The 20,221-nt window shown below is 44.3% G+C and overlaps 1 protein-coding gene and 1 long non-coding RNA gene across 4 annotated transcripts in view; one reads left to right on the forward strand and one right to left on the reverse strand.

The window, feature by feature from the left end:
• Positions 1–12,789: 12,789 nt before the first annotated feature.
• Positions 12,790–20,221, reverse strand: part of TTC28 (tetratricopeptide repeat domain 28) — a 740,148-nt gene continuing 732,716 nt past the window's right edge. For all 3 annotated transcript variants that reach the window (XM_033233090.1, XM_033233089.1, XM_033233091.1), the window contains 3 exons: positions 20,034–20,163; positions 16,521–16,628; positions 12,790–15,130 (listed from right to left, as the gene is read on the reverse strand). In XM_033233090.1, the coding sequence (XP_033088981.1) occupies positions 13,500–15,130; positions 16,521–16,628; positions 20,034–20,163 (1,869 nt within the window). In that variant the 3' untranslated portion in view covers positions 12,790–13,499. The remainder of the gene's footprint in view (positions 15,131–16,520; positions 16,629–20,033; positions 20,164–20,221) is intronic.
• LOC117096131 lies at positions 14,718–17,629 on the forward strand. The gene is made up of 2 exons (XR_004442358.1): positions 14,718–14,855; positions 16,959–17,629. It is a non-coding gene; the product is annotated as an uncharacterized LOC117096131 (long non-coding RNA).

Here is a 20,221-nt window from a genome sequence, read left to right on the forward strand (position 1 = left end):
ATTAGTCTGAGCACATTTTCAGTGCTTGTTGATCATTTGTATACCTTCCTCTGTGAAGATTTTGTTCAAATCTTTTGCCTTTATTTTATTGTTTGATGTTTTATTGTTGCAGGAGTTTTATATATATTCGAGATACAGGTCTTTTGTCAGGTAAAGGTATGACAAAAATGTAGCACACATTTTGTCTTCTAAGCTGTGCTTTCCTTTTCATTTTCTTAACATCTTTTGAAGAGAAGACAGTTTTAATTTTGATAGATTTCCATTTATTAAATTCTTTCATGGTTAGTGCATTTCATGTCTTAAGAAATCTTCGCCTGACTCAAGATCAAAGACGTATTTCCCTGCCTGAAGCTTTATAGTTTCAGCTTTTACATCTAGGTTTGTGATCCACCTTGAACACATGTTTTAGTATTATTTGAGGTAATTGTTAAGGTTTATCTTTTTCTAAATGTAGTTATTTTAGTGCTATTTGTTGAAAATATTCTTTCTCGCGTTGAATTGCCTTGGAACCCTCTGTTGAAAATCAATTGACTGTATGTTTGGACTCTGTTCTCTCCACATAGTCTGGACTCTATTCTGTCCCCTAAAATATTTGACCATATGCCAGAATCACATAGCATTTACATACCATAGCTTTAGAGTAAGTCTTGAAGTCATCCTCTTTTGCAAGTTTGTTTTGACTTTTCTAGATCTTTTGCATTTCTGAATAAATTTTAGATTTAATATGTCAGTTTCTAGTGAAAAATCTGCTTTTTCCTGCTAATATTTTGATTGCAATTGTGTTGAATCTGTAGATCAATTTGGGAAGAACAGCTTAACAATATTGAGTGTTCTATCCATGAACATAGTATATCTCTATATTTATGTATGTCTTTAATTTTTCGCAGCATCATTTTATAGTTTTCAAAGTAGAAATCTTGCATGTCGTTTATTAAATTTATATTATATATATATTTTATCAACTTTGAGGTATAATTTACATAGTAATTTACAAATGCTCTCATTTTAAGTATACAGTTTGTGTTTTTAATAAATTCATTTATGTTTATTGATGCAATGGTAAACAGAATTGGTTTGCATTTTATTTTCCAGTATTTATTGTTAGTATATAAAAAAATTGCAGTCACCATTGGATGTGATGTCTCTTCATTATTTTTAACTCTTGAACAGTAAATATCCTCTATTTCTTCATGACATTCATGTGTTGAAGCGATCAGGTCAGTGGTCTTATTGCATTGTTTATTACAGTGGCCTTTAGGCACATATGGCCATATCCATGTACATAAAATTAACATTAAAATTTTCCTTGATCACACTAACCTCATTTTAGTTGCTGAGCAGTCAAATGTACCTAGTGGCTACTGTATTGCACAGCACAGATTTTCATTATTGCAGACAGTTCTATTGAAAAGCACTGTGTGGAGTGGTGGGGTGGCCCCACCTTCTGGATTCGCTTCACTCTTCTCTTATGGTGTTGTGTAACTCGTTCAAATAATCCCTGTATTTATAGAAAATTGGAAGTTATACATATATATCCAAAAGCTTACTTTGATCCAGATTAAACTTTTATTTCAAGGCTACCTTAGATTATGCTGTACCCTTTATATTGCATTACAAAGAACTAAGAATTAACCACTAGATTTTGCATGACGGATGTAGCTATTGGTCTTATGTGGGGCCAATAACCTGATTTGAGGGGGTAGTTCAAGAAAGAAGGGAAAGAGTGGAGTTGGAGACACCAAGTATAGACCAATTGGGAGCTTTGTATTGAAAGGAGAACAGAGAAATGGAGTGTTAACTGGATGGGGATTTAGTACTGAGTTGGAGAGCTATAGCATATTTATGTGCTGGTAGGAATGATTCATCTGAGAGGGAAAGCCTGACAATGCAGGAGAGAGACAGGAGAATTATTAAAGCACTGGTCCTCAATAGGCAAGGGACAGTGAGTGGGTCTGGGCTAGTGGACGTGTTGGCCATGGAGAGGGACCCAGGGGCTCTGCCCACAATAATAGGAGGGAAGGCAGAGCATAAGCTGCTAAGAAGGGATATGGGACTTCTCTGTTTATTTCATGTCATACTGTCCAAGACTGTACAGTACAAGACTGTACAGTAGTGGCCTTCACTGTAAGGCCCCAGACCTTCATGTGTACACTTTTATGACCTACGTATAGCTCTTCTTCCTTTGCTGGCATTTCTGTCTCAGTTTGCCAGACTCTACAGCCTTCCTCCCCACCCCATTTCTAACTTGCTTCTATTTATGCCATAGATTCAAACATCCACAACTAAGGCCATTAAATTACAAAAGAAAAAAAAAAAAAAGACTGCCATGTAAGTTACCCTAACTTGGAAGTAGCTAATCCTGAAACTAGCATGGCCTGCAACTTGGCTACTTTGGGGAATTTCTTGGTCTCCCTCCTAGTGTCTTTGCATCTGTTCTGCCTTCCTCTTCGCTTCTCTCTCTGCTTATGCGTGGCTTTTGCACCTCTGTCACCCTGGGCTGTACGTGGTCATGGTGGTCCACTGACCTCAGTTTACATCACCAGCTTTTGGGTCTTGCTTCAGCTGCAAAGACCAGATCTTGTCCAGATGTTCTGGATTGAATTCATGTGAAAAGGAATCTGGTTGGCCAGTTCATGGGGCACTTGGTGGAGGGGGGGGGTTTCTGACCTGTCACAGGGTTGGCTGGGCCGTGCAGGCTGTTTCCTGCTCTTGCCTAGTCAGCTGCAGCTGGGGGAGTAGAGTCCTCCAGCAGGAAACACAACTGCATGGGTTCACAGCTCCCTAGGCTGGGCTGAGGCAGTTCTAGGGACGGGTGGTGAGTGGGTGGGTAGGGGCACAGTGGTTGTGTTTTCATTCACCAAGCTGTTTAAATTGTATCATGAAGAGAATGGCATGTAAGTGAAGTGCATAAGCTGTATTTTATTGACTTGTTTTTCTTTTTTTTTGGAAACACGGTCTTGCTCTGTCACCCGGTCTGGGGTGTGGTGGCATCATCATGGCTCACTGCAGCCTTAACCTCCCAGGCTCTAGTGATCCTCCCACCTAAAAGCCTCCCAAGTAGCTGGGACTACAGGAGCAGGCTACCATGCCTGGCTTATTTTTGTTTCACCATGTTGCCCAGTCTGGTCTCGAACTCCTGGGCTCAAGCAATTCCCCCCTTTTTGGCCTCCCAAAGTGCTGAGATTAAGGTGTGAGCCATTGTGCTTGGCCTGTTTGATGGACTTTCTAACACCTGTTTTAACTTTCTGCTTATTTTTTATTGGCTGTGTTCTACTTATAAACTCTGCGCAAATATTTGTGGAATGAATGGCTTTTGAAATAATAGATAAGAACTGCCTTTTTCATTTTGACCACATATTAATTTTATCTTACTTTTGCATTTTTGGTTTAGAATGAAATGGCTATACTTCAAGAAGATCTGTACAGGAAAAAAAAAAAAAATTAGACTGTTGGCAAAATGCTGCCAGGCAAATCAGAATTCATCCCTTTACCTGTCTTAATTAACTAAAAGTCTAAAAGCATAGACTTTGAGTTCTGCTCCTGGGATTTAAAGCTTAAAACTTTTTATTTTAAGTAAATATATTGGCAATATTTATATACTTAAGAATATTATTATTCCCTGAAGCCCAAATGCATAATTGCTACAAATTTAATAAATATCTTGAGATTGGATGAAATGCATTTGAAAAGCAAAATGTTTCCTTAATGCCAATGTGTCCCTTTAATGTGTTTGGCTCCAGATGTTTGGCCTCATTTGCTGGAGTGGATGCAGCATTAGCCTGTCAGTTCCCTGCTGTTTGCCATTATTTAGGAGTATTAGAGGCTGTAAGCATGCATGCTCATTGGGAAAGTTAGAGAAAGGCTTTAAATAGAGGAAGGTATCAAGCTGCGGCCCCTGTCCAGAACATCTGAGGTTAAAAGCAAGACAACAAAGTGACTATAAATCAAGCATTAGAATCCTAAAAGTAGCTGCAGTAGCTAAGAGCAGTCCTACTTGTAACCATCTTTCCTATTAGCTGTCAACTGAGATCCTGAAGCACAGAATCAAATCTTCATTAAGGGCCATTCTCTCCTTCGAAGGATGTGTCTAACAAAATACGTATTCTACAGTGGAATATGCAAATTCCTTAGCAGTAATAGGGAACATAAATTGGATTTCCTAAAGAATTGGGGCCCACACTATTGTACTCACAAATCCTTGCATTATGCCTCATTAACCTTTCATACTTAGATGTAGTCTGTAGATGATTGTATTATACTAAAGTAAAAGTCTACTTTAACACCAATGTCAGGGTATAGTTCTTATACTGTGTCTTAAAAAATGGTAGAACCACTTGGAATTCCCTTTACATTGACATACAAACTTTATTTTGTATAATTATAGTATAAACCATAGAACTCATCCACCCCAGTTCTCAGGGTCAAAATGTTCTCCAGAATTTCATGCTTAATACAAGGTTTTCTGCATATGAATGTGTTTATAGGTATCCCTTTAGGGCCAGAGCTCTGGTCTCTTAGGAATATCAGTTTTGTGTATATTAGCAAAGACCAACACTCCCAAGTCACTAACGCATAGATCTACTTTTCAGTTTGTGTTTTCTTAGTTTTCAAAATACAGAGGTTTGCTGGGGGATGTGGTGCGTGCCTGAGGTCTCAGCTGATCCAGGAGGCTGAGGCAAGAGGATTGCTTGAGCCAAGGAGTTTGAGGTCAGCCTAGGCCACATAGTGAGAGCCCCATATCTAAAAGTAAATAAATAATAAAATAAAATAAAATGCAGAGATTTAATGGCCAATATTTTCTTTAGGATTTTTATGTCTAGGTTCACACATGGAATGGTCCTATTGTTTTCCTATACTATTCACTGGTTTCAGAATTAAGGATGGCATCTATGAAATGATTTGGACATCGTTTTATATTTTCTAAACAGTTCATTTTGAAAACAGAGACTAGCTGAAAAAAACTCCTAAAAGTTTGGTGAAATACACGTAAAACCGCTTGGGCCTGCTATTTTTTGGAGAGTTGGATAAGGGCAAAAATAAGGCTAAAATGATTACCATTTTAGTTTAAGTTTCTTTTCCTGCTTACATCAATTTTGGCATTTTATCTTTTTTCAAAACTTTTAAGGCCGGGCGCGGTGGCTCAAGCCTGTAATCCCAGCACTTGGGAGGCCGAGACGGGCGGATCACGAGGTCAGGAGATCGAGACCATCCTGGCTAATACGGTGAAACCCCGTCTCTACTAAAAATACAAAAACTAGCCGGGCAAGGTGGCGGGCGCCTGTAGTCCCAGCTACTCGGAGGCTGAGGCAGGAGAATGGCGTAAACCCGGGAGGCGGAGCTTGCAGTGAGCTGAGATCCGGCCACTGCACTCCAGTCCGGGCGACAGAGCGAGACTCCGCCTCAAAAAAAAAAAAAAAAAAAAAAAAAAAAACTTTTAATCTTTTTCTAAAAGTTTGTATAATCTAATTTATTATTGTGTAATGGCTATATTTTTCACTTGTTCTTAAATTTATTATGAAGTAGTTCAGATAAACGAATTGTAAGTCACAGTCGCCCACATCCCGCTCTTGACGCTAATTCTACCGCCTTTGAGAATTTGACGCTAATACCACTCCCGCCTCAAATGACTCACTTTGACGCTAATACCACTCCGCCTTTGAGAGCCCTCATTCCCAGCATTTCTAGATACCTCCACTGCGTGTATGCACCTGGACCCTGAAAGGCGATATTTTGTACTTTCATATATATTGGCATAAAATCGTTCGTAGCGTTTTCTTTTTCTTTGATCTCGGCTGCATCTTTAGTTATAGCCCATTTTCCTTCCTTTTCCCTCTTTCTGACTCAAACGCACGCACGCCCACACACATGCACATACACGATTACTGTTCCCAGAAATCAGTGTAGTTGTCTTTTTGGCAAACTTTGCCCTTCTTAAACTTCTATATTGTCTTCTTTTATTTCTTCTATATTGTCTTCTTGTATTTCTTCTATATTGTCTTCTTTTATTTCTGGCCTTTCTTATTTCCTCTTTTATTTTCTCTGTTATTCTTTTTCTAACTTCTTGGTCACCTAGCTCAGTGAGTAGTTTTTGTTCTTTCCTAGCGTACCTCGGTACTCTAGTGTCACAGCACCAGTGTCCTTCTTGGTCGCTTGGGGTTCTTGTAGTTACATAATTTAAATATTACCCTTGAATATAAACATTTAGGGCTATACATCTTTCTTTAATATGTTGTATTCCACTAGTTTTATGGAATTATTTTATTCTTTACACATATAATGTATACATTTTCTGAAAATACCATGTACGCAGAAATAAAAATAATTGTAATTTTATTTTATTGGGTGAAAGTGATAATGTTTCTAATCCACTGTGCAAATTCTAGGCGAGTATAGAAAAAATAAACACCCTGTGCTGTAGGTCTGGAGGTATCTACCTGTTTTGATATGTTGTATTTTCCCGTTTCTATTTTGAGTTCTTCCATGGGTTGTATGCTATGTGGTCCATTTAAAAATGTCTAAGTGATTGGCTGCTTTTTAGTTATCCTCTTGTTATTGATGCCTGACTTAATTGTATTGTGCTCTGATTATGTGGTAGTAATTCTTCAATATTTACTGAGACTTGCTGTGTGGCCTGTGCATGGTCTGTTTTCATGAAATATTCCATGTGTGCAAGTGAAGACAGTGGATCACTATCCGAGACTGGGTTCTCCTTAACTGCATTTCAGAAGCTTGTTCACAGGATTGTTTAAACCTGCCACATGCTTTCTAACTTTTCGTCTGCTTGATCTATCAGTTATTGAGAGTAGTGGCTTAAACCTCCCATTATGATAATGTTTTTTCAAACTTGTAAAACAAATTTTCTTCATGAATTTGGAGGCTATATAGTTAGCTGCATACAAATTTAGAATTTTGCCCTTTTGCTAAGTTTATCATTAGGAGGTGGATCTTTGTTTTTATTAGTGCCTCTTATTTTATTTATTTATTTTTTTTTTGAGACGGAGTCTCGCTCTGCCGCCCAGGCTGGAGTGCAGTGGCCGGGTCTCAGCTCACTGCAAGCTCCGCCTCCTGGGTTTACGCCATTCTCCTGCCTCAGCCTCCCAAGCAGCTGGGACTACAGGCGCCCGCCATGTCGCCGGCTAGTTTTTGTATTTTTAGTAGAGACGGGGTTTCACCATGTTAGCCAGGATGGTCTCGATCTCCTGACCTCGTGATCCGCCCGTCTCGGCCTCCCAAAGTGCTGGGATTACAGGCTTGAGCCACCGCGCCCGGCCAGTGCCTCTTATTTTAATATCTAGTTTGCCAAGCCTTTTACTATCAGCCATTTGGGGCCCTTATGCTTCGGTGATTTTCTTTTCAAATAGCATATAGCTTTTTAAAGAGCACGTGGCTTATTGCCATCATCTGTCAATCAACTGCTTAATTGTTTAGTTCACTTACATTTATAATGATTACTGATATTTTTCTTTTGTCTTTTTTTATTTTAATTTTTGTGGGAACATAGTAGATGTATATATTTATGGGGCATGTGAGATGTTTTGATCCAGGCGTGCAATGCATAATAATCACATCGTGGAAAACGGGGTGTCCATCCCCTCAAGCATTTATCCTTTGTGTTACTAACAAACCAATTATACTTTTAGTTATTTGAAAATGTACAAGTTCATCTTATATTTGTCCTTTTAGATGGTTTTTGTTGTTCCTTCCTTTTTTTTTTTTTTTTTTTTTTTTTTTGAGGCGGAGTCTCGCTCTGTCGCCCGGACTGGAGTGCAGTGGCCGGATCTCAGCTCACTGCAAGCTCCGCCTCCCGGGTTCACGCCATTCTCCTGCCTCAGCCTCCCGAGTAGCTGGGACTACAGGCGCCCGCCACCTCGCCCGGCTAGTTTTTGTATTTTTAGTAGAGACGGGGTTTCACTGTGTTAGCCAGGATGGTCTCGATCTCCTGACCTCGTGATCCACCCGTCTCGGCCTCCCAAAGTGCTGGGATTACAGGCTTGAGCCACCGCGCCCGGCCTTTCTTTTTTTTTGAGACGCAGTCTCGCTCTGTCGCCCAGGCTGGAGAGCAGTGGCCGGATCTCGGCTCACTGCAAGCTCCGCCTCCCGGGTTTACGCCATTCTCCTGCCTCAGCCTCCCCAGTAGCTGGGACTACAGGCACCCGCCGCCTCGCCCGGCTAGTTTTTTTTTGTTTTTTTTTAGTAGAGACGGGGTTTCACCATGTTAGCCAGGATGGTCTCGATCTCCTGACCTTGTGATCCGCCCGTCTCGGCCTCCCAAAAGTGCTGGGATTACAGGCTTGAGCCACCGCGCCCAGCCTGTTCCTTCCTTTTTCTATTCCTTTACATCAACCAGGGTTTTACAAAATGAATCTGTTTCTCTTCCACTAACTAGTTTGGAAGTATAACCCTCTACTTCAATTTGTGTGTGGAACTACATATATTTAGCTTACTCTAAAAATAATCTACAATTTGTTCCTAAACTTATAGCACTTTTTTTTTTTTTTTTTTTTTTTTTTTTTTTTTTTTTTTTGAGACGGAGTCTTGCTCTGTCACCCAGGCTGGAGTACAGTGGCCGGATCTCAGCTCACTGCAAGCTCCGCCTCCTGGGTTCATGCCATTCTCCTGCCTCAGCCTCCGAGTAGCTGGGACTACAGGCACCCGCCACCTCGCCCGGCTAGTTTTTTTTTTTTGTATTTTTAGTAGAGACGGGGTTTCACCGTGTTAGCCAGGATGGTCTCGATCTCCTGACCTCGTGATCCGCCCGTCTCGGCCTCCCAAAGTGCTGGGATTACAGACTTGAGCCACCGCGCCCGGCCAACTTATAGCACTTTAACTCCCTTGTTTTACATATTATTGTCTAGTATTTCTTGTTATCCAAATGAGACATTACTCTTTTTATAAAGGCAATATTTGTGTTCATTTATTCACATTTACCCAGTTCTTCACTATTCCTTCATGCTTCTCATACTTTTGCATATAGAATTATCTTCCTTCTTTCTGAAATACTACCTTGGAAGTTTCGTTAGATGATATAGGGATCTGGTGGTGATGAACTGTTTTTGTTTGTTGAAATATGTATTCAACTGTAGAACTTTCTGGCCCTCCAACTATGAGTAGTGCCTAAATCACCCCCCACCGACAGTGTCCCCAGACCAGAGACGTGCGGGACAGCTCTGCTGCATGCACGGTTGTGCTCTCTGCTTGGTGGATGTGAGGCTATGGTGTAGAGATGGGGATAAAACTAGAGAGATATGTACTCAGTAATGACACACGGCCACGCCATGTGCTGCAAAGAAATCTAGACAGTGTGGAAAGGGTGAGAAAGTGATCCAGATACAGCACTTAAAACCGAGGGAACTCATGCTTTAATAGACACTGAAAATCACAAAGGAGGAAGGCCAAGTGCCTTAGCAATCTCAATAAAAATATGAAGTTCTTTTTACATGGTAAATTTCATAATATAAAAAGTTTAATGTCTGGAAACCGTGTAATTTACAAAAAAAGTCCACGTAGGCCAAAGATGGCTAACACTGCATATAAGAAACGTGAATGCCAGTGGGAAGGTGTCTGAGGAGGGGCGGGACCACAGGTGTCCTGACAGGAAACATCTTTGAAGGATGTGGCACAAACAAGGGCCTAGTTCACAAACCAAAGGTACACTCAAATAGAACAGCAGAATAGGTGATGAAAATTACACAGTTTCCACTTGTTGCCTACTTACTGAAAGCAAACCAGATTATTGCATGGCATTTTTCCAACCTGAACTGAAATTCTCAAGGCTACAGTTCTTCTTGTGGGTCTGCAAGTGTGTGTGGCCGGGAGGTGGCAGGATCGGCATGGCCGGGACTGGCTGCAGTGATCACGTGCTGGAGGTCACTGGGTCGGAGAAAGCAGGATCAGGACAGCGTGGGTGGCACCTTCCTCTCTTGCTAAAAACCCGGCAAGTTTCAGTGTGGACCGTGAATTTTTAAAAAATGGAATGGAGGTGAAAACTATTTCATTTTGTGCCACACATTAGTGTGGATCAAAATGTGAGTTTTAGTAGCAATTTTTCTCTTGGTATTTTGACTTAATTAAAAAATCAAAGTAGTTGAGTCATTTACTGGAGAGAATTAAGAAAGCTTTGACTCCCTTGCTCTGTGGTCCTGCTGAGGTTTCTAAGAGAGGAGAGTTGTACGGCTTATCGTCATTGTATTTACATCTGATGGAGTAGCAGAGGGTGGGACATGCCAGTTTAAATATATGCAATGCTTTCTGCAAATGGTAAGCCAAAAATTGTTTTGTAAATATTACCCCACATCCATGGACTCCTCCCAAGTGGGACAAAGAGCCAAGGGCTATGCAGGAGGCATTTTGTTTCATCCACGTGGTCCTCACATACCGGGGCTCCCCGGATGCCAGTCAAGTCTATCCACTACCTGACTTGCTGTTCCTAGACTGGAGAAACAAAACATTATTCCATTTTCTGTCATCTATACCAGGAGTCAGCAAACTTGTTAAAAGGCCAGGTATTGGCCGGGTGTGGTAGCTCACACCTGTAATCCCAGCACTTTGGGAGGCTGAGGCAGGCAGATCACCTGAGGTCATGAGTTCGAGACCAGCCTGGCCAACATAGTGAAACCCCGTCTCTACTAAAAATACAAAAATTAGCAGGTCATGGTAGTGGGTGCCTGTAATCCCAGCTACTCAGGAGGCTGAGGCAGGGAGAATCGCTTGAACCCAGGAGGAAGAGGTTGCAGTGAGCCGAAATTGCGCCATTGCACTCTAGCCTGGGCGACAGAGTGAGACTCTGTCTCAAAAAAAAAAAAAAAAAAAAAGCCAGGTATTAAATATTTTATGTGGTGTGGGCCAAAGGCAAAATCAATAATATTATGTAATTACTTATATAACCCTTTAAAAAGGTAACTTAGCTCATGGCTTTGAAAAACCATACCGCTGACCAGACTTAGCCTGTGGGTCATAGTTGCCAACTCCTGATGTACACAAAGAAATCCTGGTGAATTATGCAATATCCCTTAATTCTAAGTGCATACTTTTTTCAGTGTAGCCTAAAACATTCACTTTGATTTTATGATTTTACATCCATTTTACTCATATAGGAACACCAAGACGGACATACATATAAAGTGGCGGTGACTCTACAGTGGCCTCTAGACTGGTCTATCATTTTATCACTTTTGTTTTCCCTTCCTTGAAACTTAGACAGAATAAAACCACATAAACCATTTGGCTCTTCAATATGAAACCTAAAACAATAATGTACATGGGACTAAAACCAGGTTAGAGTCCATGAGTCCTCCTAACTGGCTCAATAACCACAGGAAGCGGCAGGGTGGTGGGGGTGTTTGCTAGAGAGGGGCAAATAGGGCGGTACCCTTCCCCTCACGGAAGGAGAGCACAGACCCCAGAGCTTTACTCCAGGGATCCTTGGCACTTGGGAAAGAAAGAGGCTGAGAGATTTGCTGAGAGGGACAGCCTAACCATCTGCATATGGATTTTAGAAACTTGAGGTTTACTTTTCATTGTTAAGAACCTGATTTTGCTGTCTAATGCACAGTGCTATAAATTTGGTCTTCACTTGCTACACTGGTACTTTTATTACCATTTTTCCCCTATTAACATAAAGAAACCCTCATAATTGCTGGCTTCTTTATAAAGTACTTCGCTTTCAGTGTTGGGGTCAGGGCTAGAATGTGACATGCTTATTCTTGCCTTTTGTCAACATGGCTGCTGGTTAAATTAAAAACCCCTAGGATGGAGCTCAGGAGAACACAGATTAGATAAATACTGTTCTTTCTTCTTTTCAGAGGAGTACACTGAGGAACAGGTGAGACTGTCAGTGTATGCTCAGAAGCTGAGATCCCACCCATGGTTAAAACCCCCAGCTGGGGATCCTGAGGTCAGTGCCCCCTGCCAGGCCCCTCGGTCTGCTCCATGTGCTGCTGGTGGCCCAGGCCAGGTGGCCGCCCACCTTCATGAGGAACCCCATAGTGAAGTGGGTAGGATTTTTATTTTAGAATTACCTGAAAGATACTTATCTAAATTCTCCAACTAAGTACTAATATGACCTTCAGCATTTCCTTTATTAAAATAAATTAATGGTTACCCCTAAATAGATGATTCCCTTGTCTTCCCTCAAGCTGGCAACAATTTAAGTTACTGTCAGAGCTGTAGGAAAAGAAGTCCACCTTCACTTTTTAAGATAGATCTCTTTCTCCCTGGTTGGCTCTAATCCGGGATGGCCCTGCTGCTTAGGATCTGGACGTGTGGCTTCAGTGGTGGGGGAGGAGCCAGTCCTTCAGACAGTAGGAGCACAGGAGGCTGGCCAGGGCCAAGGTGAGGGTTTTGGGGGGCAGCTCACAGAGGCAGGTGCTGGGATTGTGGGGACCTGGCAACAGATTTAGATATAAGACAACTGAGGGACCTGGAGTTGGGAAAAGAGAATAAAATTCAACAGCTAATAAAAGGGAACAGGAGCTGGAAGGCGGGATAAATCTAGTTAGCCTTGGAATTTTTTTTTTTTTTTTTTTTTTTTTTTTGCTTATAAGGAAACTGAGTCATTTCAACCTTTCCTACCAAACTTGATAATTACTTATTGATGACTATTCAAAATTTGACATTTTAAAAAACTTTTTGAGCTTTTAAAAATAATAGCTATAAATGCAAAGTACTATTGATAGTAAAACCAAGTTGTTTATCCATGTACAAAAAAGGTCAATACTGTTTTAAAAGCACAAAGTTGCATTTTAAATCACAATTGCATAGCTCTAAAATGCCTGGATAAAAGTTACATAATTTTTTTTTTAAGAAAATTCAAGTTTGGTTGACAGCGGGACCCAAAGGACATTTGCAGAGAATGGACATTTGCAGAGAAAGTTCAGAATGGAAGCGCTGTTTCAATGTGAATTATTGCATTGTTGCTGAGATATTACACTATCATGAGACCAAAATTGCTACAATTTAATTACAAATCATTGGCATTTTAAAAACCATTATTCCATTTTTGGCTAATATAACACTTTCCTGTAGAATTCAACTGAGAGAAATGTCATACATCTCACCCCCAACCAGCACCCGAAAGCCTTAGAAAAAGCTCTATTTGTATTTCTGTGTATAAAAGGTACTGCATATATACCTCTTAGCAAAATATGTGCTCCCTTTCCTCTCCCTACCCCAGAACCATGATCATTTTTGTACAAAATCCTGGTGAAGAATCATATCAAAGATGAGAACAGGGAGTTCAAAGGTAAACATTTGGTGAAGTGTGTAGGAAATTCCATGAGCCTCCTGTACCAGCCCCATAGAAGTCCTGGCTTTTGGTGAATGTGGCCCAGAAAAGCCACCAGTGTGTGTGGCAGCCTTTGGACGTGGTCATGCCCCTCGCCTGGAGAGCACAGCATCATGAGGGTGCTGGTGGCTGTGGGGGGACTGCACTCGGAACGGCTGAAGCAAACGCCAGGCCCCCATCTGCCGGCTGCTCAGAGTCAGTGGGTATAAAAGATGCTTTAGCATTTGGAAGAAGGGAAAAATCTTCCTGGGGACAGGAACTTGTAGCCATTTCCAGAAGGCAGTCTCAAAGGGCGCGCGGGGGCTGCGGCGGGAGGGCTGGAGGGCAGCGGCAGTGCGCCCAGCGAGGTGGTCTCGGTGCGCCAGTGTCCGTTGGGAGGGGCTTTTGGTGGAGCTCCCTCATGCTGCTGCAGGGACAGCTCCTTCAGTTCAAGCTTATCCACTCCCTCCTCCTTCTTATTGTGCCGTGGTGACAAATTCAACAGACTGAGGACATCTCTCTTAGAAGTCATCGTGCCAGGAGCCCCCCGGAAGATCTTCATTGGCCCTGTGGAATGCTGGGGTGTGCTCTGCCAGAACATCTTCAGGTTATGGACAGCCTGCACCTTTTCATCAATGGCTGCCATTTTCAGTTTGTCTATGTCAGGAGCATCTGCTGGACTCGAGCGAGCGGATCCAGCTGAGGAGTAGGAGAGAGCTGGGGAAGGTGCACTGCCAGCAGGAGACTGGTGGCCGGAGCTTGGGGACATGTTCCTTGGTGATTTGGAAATGTGAGCGCTGTAAGGAGAGCTGGGGTACTTCAGTTTAAAGAGAGGCTGGTCCAGCTGGGACGTCTGTGAGTCAGAGCTGGGAGATGGCCGGCCACTGTTCTGGCTGGGGCTGTCTTTGATGGACGTCTCCGAGGTGGTGGGGCTGCTATATCCAGAACTCACCTTGGGCAGGGAAGAGCTCCTGGCTGGGGGCTTTGGTTTAACAGTGACTGGCGATGGCTGACTCTTCTGATGGGAGAGGACAGGCCTGCTGAACGCGCTGGTTTCTGACGCTCTGAAGACGGCAGCGCTGCTGGGCGCCTGAACACCCTCTTCAGGGTTATTACTCTTGCTCACCTGGCCGCCGCTCCTCTGAAGTCGCTCCACCGCAATGAGATGACTCTGTGTCTCCTCTAGAATTTTCTGGGCTAATTCTTGTGGATCAAGTTTTGGATTGCTTTCTTCTTGGGATTTCACGGTACTGTCCGTTTCTGTACTAGACTGGTCTGATTCTCCTGTATCTGAGCTTGCTAGTTTTCCCACCTTTTGGAAGGGTGAGTTGGGGCTGGGAATCAGAGTCATTTTCACTGGAGAATTTGGAGTGCTGATGCTCCCTTTGGAGCTCACTGAGACTCTCAAGCCTCCGGTTGTCCCAGGTCGGGGTGGTTTGTGGTCTGGTGAGAAGCACATGTTTCGGTTTTCTTGGTAGGTCGCCAAGGGCTCGTTACTGATGATAGAAAACCCTTCATATTCTTCTTCATCTTTGTTGCCTGCAGGGCGGGTCTGGGGAGGCAGCTGGCTCCGAGGCAGGGTGGATCTCTGCAGGTAAGCGTTCTTGGACCGGTCATTGTCCTGTCGTCCTCCGGGGCCTCCACCCTCTGATCCACCCTCAGGTTTGGAGACAAAGCTCATTGAGGAGGCAATGGAGCTCAGACTGTACACAGAGATGGCGTCTGAGGCAATGCTGTCGGCACCGGTGGGAGAGAAGGGGGGGTGCTGGTAGCCCAAGGGCAGGGCATTGGAAACAGACTGAGCAGAAGCAAGAGACTCCAGGGAGGAGGAGCTGTCGAGGCTGAGGCGCTTGGGTAGCTCAGTAGAATCTAAGCGCAAAACACAAAGGCCCAAAGGGCAGTTAGAATTCTATATGGTTTTGATGTTTTTTTTCAAAATTTACGACATCCTTATATGCATAGAAGCTAGCAAAGAATAATGCAAGAGCTACTTATATACACTACTTGAATTAATCTTACAATCCTCAAAAACATGGTCCTGTTAGAAAAAGTAAATCTAACGTAGGGACAAAATCACTCTAGGAGAGCTCACAGCCACACCTACCCTCCCCAGACCCCCACCACCACGGCCCATCTCCACTCTGCTGCCTGTCACATGTGGGGTCAGGGTAAGCAACATGACCCTGTATCCGCCTTCTTCTGAGGAGGGCTGGCTGTGCTCCTGGGGTGGGGGCCCTTTGCTCAGCTGGGGCATGTGAGCAGTCTGTGACATCTCCTGCCCTCCTTTCCAGCTCCATCCCAGCAAGTCCCTCTGGCATCATCTACACTCACTCTCCACACTGCTTCTCCCCCATTCTCTCAACTTACTCCATTCAGGTTTTTGTCCCTGTCATTCTTATAAAGTCGCCAATGAGGTCCACAGTGCCAAATCCAGAGTCCATTGCTCAGTTCTGCAGTGGGATACACCCTGCCCTCACCACCCCCTCCCTCCTCCATAGGCCCCTCCTCATCCTTGTCACTCTGAGACCTGGAATGCCCACAGGACACATTTCTCTTCCCCTCTAACCCTCATGCACCCCGGGGGACGCCATGCACGTTTCTGCCTCCATGCAGACCTCTCCCTGAACTCCAAACTCACATACCAGCTGCCTGCATGGGTGCCTAATGGCTATCCCCAAACTGAATGTGTCCCAGATGAAACTCAAGCCCATTCCTCCTGCCACTTTCCTGACCTCAGCAGAGGGCAATCCCATTTTTGCAGTTCTTCCAAAAAAAAAAAAAAAAAAAAAAAAAAAAACAGGATATCACTTTGACCCATCTGTCATGACCTTCAGCAGACCCCGTTGGTTCCACCTACAAAGCATAACCACCTCCCAAGCCAGCATTTATTCTTCCCACTGTAGCCAGCTTGGCCCTTAAGAACATCAGTCAGGCTGGGTGTGTCCCCAGAGCCTGGAAATCTCCTCCGGGGCCCACGTGACCTGAGGGTCCACTCCCATCAGGCCCTGTGGCCCCACAGAAGACAGGCACGCCTGTCACCACGTTCCCGTCTGCTCTGCCACCACCATCTCACTTTCCAGTCCCTTGCCCTGCTTGAGCACTTGCCAGCACCTTGTACATTCCAAGTGCCATGAGAGTAGGGAGTTTTTGTTTCCTGCTCCTGAACAGTCCCTAATGGTTCCCTAACATACACAAAAAATGTTTATTCACTTTTCTTCTGCTTCCCAGAATGTATGTGCTGGTGTTGGCAGGCTCTTACCGAACAGAGACAGCAGGGACTGGAGCGCGAAGTGCACAGTCCGTCGATTAGCTTGCTTCCCGGTTTTCAGGATTACTTCCTCCTGACCAACTTCACAGAGATCAAAACCTAAAGGAACAAAGAATATAAGCATCTGCTTCCTTTGGGAAGATTCCAGATCTTGAACAGGAGCGCTGTAGGGCTCCTTGTGCAACTTCATGGAATGCCTGCAAGGCCCTTCAGAAAGCATTTGGGCCTGGGGCTTCCCCTGTCTGCACAGAGGTTGGTCATGTGGCAGAGGGGTCGGGCTGCCCCACCCGGAACATCCACTCTACGCAGCCCCCATTTGGCGTGTGTATGGCTCACACTGCCTGGCTCTCCTCTGTCCCTTCACGGAAAGCACTATGGACCAGAACTGAGTAAGGCTCACTCACATGTTTTTTTCCATTTTTTTCACAGAAGTACAGTCTATATAAAGACTGTCTAGGACAAAAACTGGCCACTCCATTCAGCATTGAGAGCAGTATTTACAGCTGGTGCATGGTAAGGTGAAGTTTCTCAAGGGCAAAGACAATGCCTTCATGCATGTTCAGTGTCTGCCCCCGTGGGCTTTGAAATGAGTGCCGACAACGGGGAATCTGCAGTGACTTCTCTGCCTCTGCCAAAGCCCGGAGGTGCTGCTCCCTAATTCTAAGGATTCTAATGAGACTCAGAGCAGGTGTAACACAGGGCGTGGAGCTTCCTGAGGCTGGCTAACAAGCTGTGGACAATTAAGAGACATTATAGGGACACCAGCAAGTATGTCTCCCTGGGGAGAAGCCAAGCGCAGATGCTATGGCCACAGACGATGTGGTTTGGCCCTGTGTCCCCACCCAAATCTCATCTCAAATTGTAATCCCTGGATGTCGAGGGGAAACCTGGTGGGAGGTGATTGGATTGGTTCATGATAGGGAGTTCTCACGAGATCTGGTTGTTTGATAAGTGTCTGGCATTTCTCCTGTGCTGTCTCTCCTGCCACCTTGTGAAGAAGGTGCCTGCTTCTCCTTCGCCTTCTGCCATGATTGTAAGTTTCCTGAGGCCTCCCTAGCAATGCAGAACTGTGAGTCAATTAAACCTTTCTTTATGAATTACCCAGTCTCGGGTAGTATCTTTATACCAATGTAAGAACAGACTAATACAGATGGGGACCACAAAGCAAGAATTTAGGGCCTGAAGAGTCTTCAGCATTGAAAATCTTCACTCAAGATCCCTGGTCCCTGGGTAGATCACTGAGCTCCCTGAAAACACTGCAAAGTGCTGGGTACCTACAATGCCACACCCTCTCCTCTGACCTCACAATGATAAAGTAAGGGGGCCTGTAGTACACGATGCTACTGTCAGCATGCTGTGCGTGTCATGACTCAGCCACAGCACATTCACCAAAGGAGAAACCCCTCCCTCTCTCGTCTGCCTAGCCAGCCAGCCTTTTTACTTGTACTCGGGGATTTGGAGACTATCATTCCCTTAGGAATTAGGTTCACTAGAGGAGCATTCTGTTCTCTATGGGACGTTTTCCTCTCTGAATATGAAAGTAGATAGCCCCTGAAAGCAACAGGAAGACATGCTCAAAGAACTCAGCATTAAAAACAAATAATGAATAGTATCAATGTAATGCTTGCATGAGAAACCTCTACTTTTACCAAAATGATTTAAATGGGGTTGCTGAGAACTGGGTCCTCGCCATCTCTGGCAGCCCATGCCGGGTTGTGAAGGTGTGTGCTTACTGCTGAGGACTGGAAAGGGGGCATTTCTTGGAGCCTTGGAGCCCTGGGAGCGAGCTAGCCACCTCTCTCCAGATGACAGGCCTGCCAGACACCACTGTCCTCCCCGAGCTGTAGTCAAAAGGCCGTAAAGGTCGCAAATGCATGCAGGCTGACTCGCCCCTTGAGTATCAGTGGCTCTTGGAAAATACGGAGAATAACTGGAACATTGACTAACATCTCCCATAATCCCACCACCAGAGACAGCCGGTGTTAAGATTGTCTGTGTTTCCTTCTGTACTATTCTTGATGTATCTGGCAAAGGGACCTCAAAAGCAGCAAGTGTGCAGAGGAGGAAGGCTGGCTCCACCACCCCCACACCAAAGAGAAGCTCAGGCTCCATGAGGAAGAGAGCTTTTCCTTTATAAAGCGAGCTCTTGGCCAGATGCGGTGGCTCATGCCTGTAATCCAAACACTTTGGGAGGCTGAGGCAGGCAGATCACTTGAGCTCAGGAGATGGAGAACAGCCTGGGTAACATAGCGAACCCCTGTGTCTACAAAAAATACAAAAATTAGCTGGGCGTGAGTGGTGCACGCCTGAAGTCCCAGCTACTTGGGAGGCGGAGATTGCAGTGAGCTGAGCTCGTGCCACTGCACTCCAGCACCCCAGCCTGGGTCATAGAGTAAGACTGTCTCCAAAAAAAAAAAAAATGTGGTTGTGCCTTCGTCTTGCGGACTCACTTGTGGCAATGCCCCCAAGGCTTGCCCTACAGCTTCTCACAGAAGTGACAAGAGAAGCATCCGGATGGGAACCCGACCCTTCTCAGTCTAGCCTCCATCTGCTGCTGCTTACATAGATATTTACTATGTTTACGTCAGGAAAATGATGCTTTAAACCCACAGAAGAAAAGCATATAGGCCAGGAGTGGTGGCTCACACCTGAATCCCAGCACTCTGGGAAGCTGCATGGAAGGGCTGCTTGAACCCGGGAGTTTAAGACCATCCTGGGCAACATGGTGAAACCCCATCTCTACAAAAAAAGTTAGAAAAAAATAAAAAACCAAGTAATGCAACCTGGAAAGGATGCAAGCTTCTAATCCAAGGGGATTCAGATCCACCCGCCTCGGCCTCCCAAAGTGCTGGGATTACAGGCGTGAGCCACTGCACCCGGCCCGAGGTGGTTTCAATAGTACTGTTTTCCTGCCAGTTTTAAGTACCCAGGGACAGAGGACAACATTGAAACCATTATTATCTTATGACTCTAATTTTAGTTTTCTTTAGCTCCTAATAACACTTGACCTCCAATAATACTAGAGTCTAGCAGGTTCATCTTAAGGTAATGGGCACAAATGAGAGAGATGAAATCACAGTGCAGAGGAAATGGCACAAAGCCATTTGTGCCATTTGGGAATCCTGCTAAACCACTACAATCTAAGTTAACTTTTTTTTTTAGAAAAAAAAAAAAAAGAGATCCTCCTGCCTCAGTCCTCCTGAGTAGCTGGGACTACAGGTGTGCACCACCATGCCCGGCTAATTTTTTTTTTATTTTTGTAGAGATGGGGTCTCCCTATGTTGCCCAGGCTGGACTCAAACTCCTGGCTTCAAGTGACCCTCGCACCTCAGCCTCCCAAAGTGCTAGGATTACATGCGTGAGCCACTGTACCCAGCCTGAGTTAACTATTTTAAAATATTTAAGAAGACACTGAGATACTTTGCCCAATAGAAACCAGGAGGAAAAGCAGTGATTTAAAAGATGGAATTAAAGAACCCACTAAGTCAAGGATGCTCTGCCTACCTAGAGCTGCCAGGAACTCGTGACATCCCGGGAGCCGCCACAGCTGGACGCTGATGGAGACCTGAATGGGAGCTGATGCCAAGTCCTGCTCCTTCTCGCCAGCCTGGAGCTGAACCAGCACCTGGTGGAGCTGAGGAAGGGAGGACAACGTGAGCACCCTGTGTCTCCTTCCCCTCCAGCCCTCCTCA

The sequence above is a fragment of the Trachypithecus francoisi genome, unplaced genomic scaffold, assembly GCF_009764315.1.
Source record: "Trachypithecus francoisi isolate TF-2019V2 unplaced genomic scaffold, Tfra_2.0 Lachesis_group14, whole genome shotgun sequence".
Lineage (NCBI taxonomy): Eukaryota > Metazoa > Chordata > Mammalia > Primates > Cercopithecidae > Trachypithecus > Trachypithecus francoisi.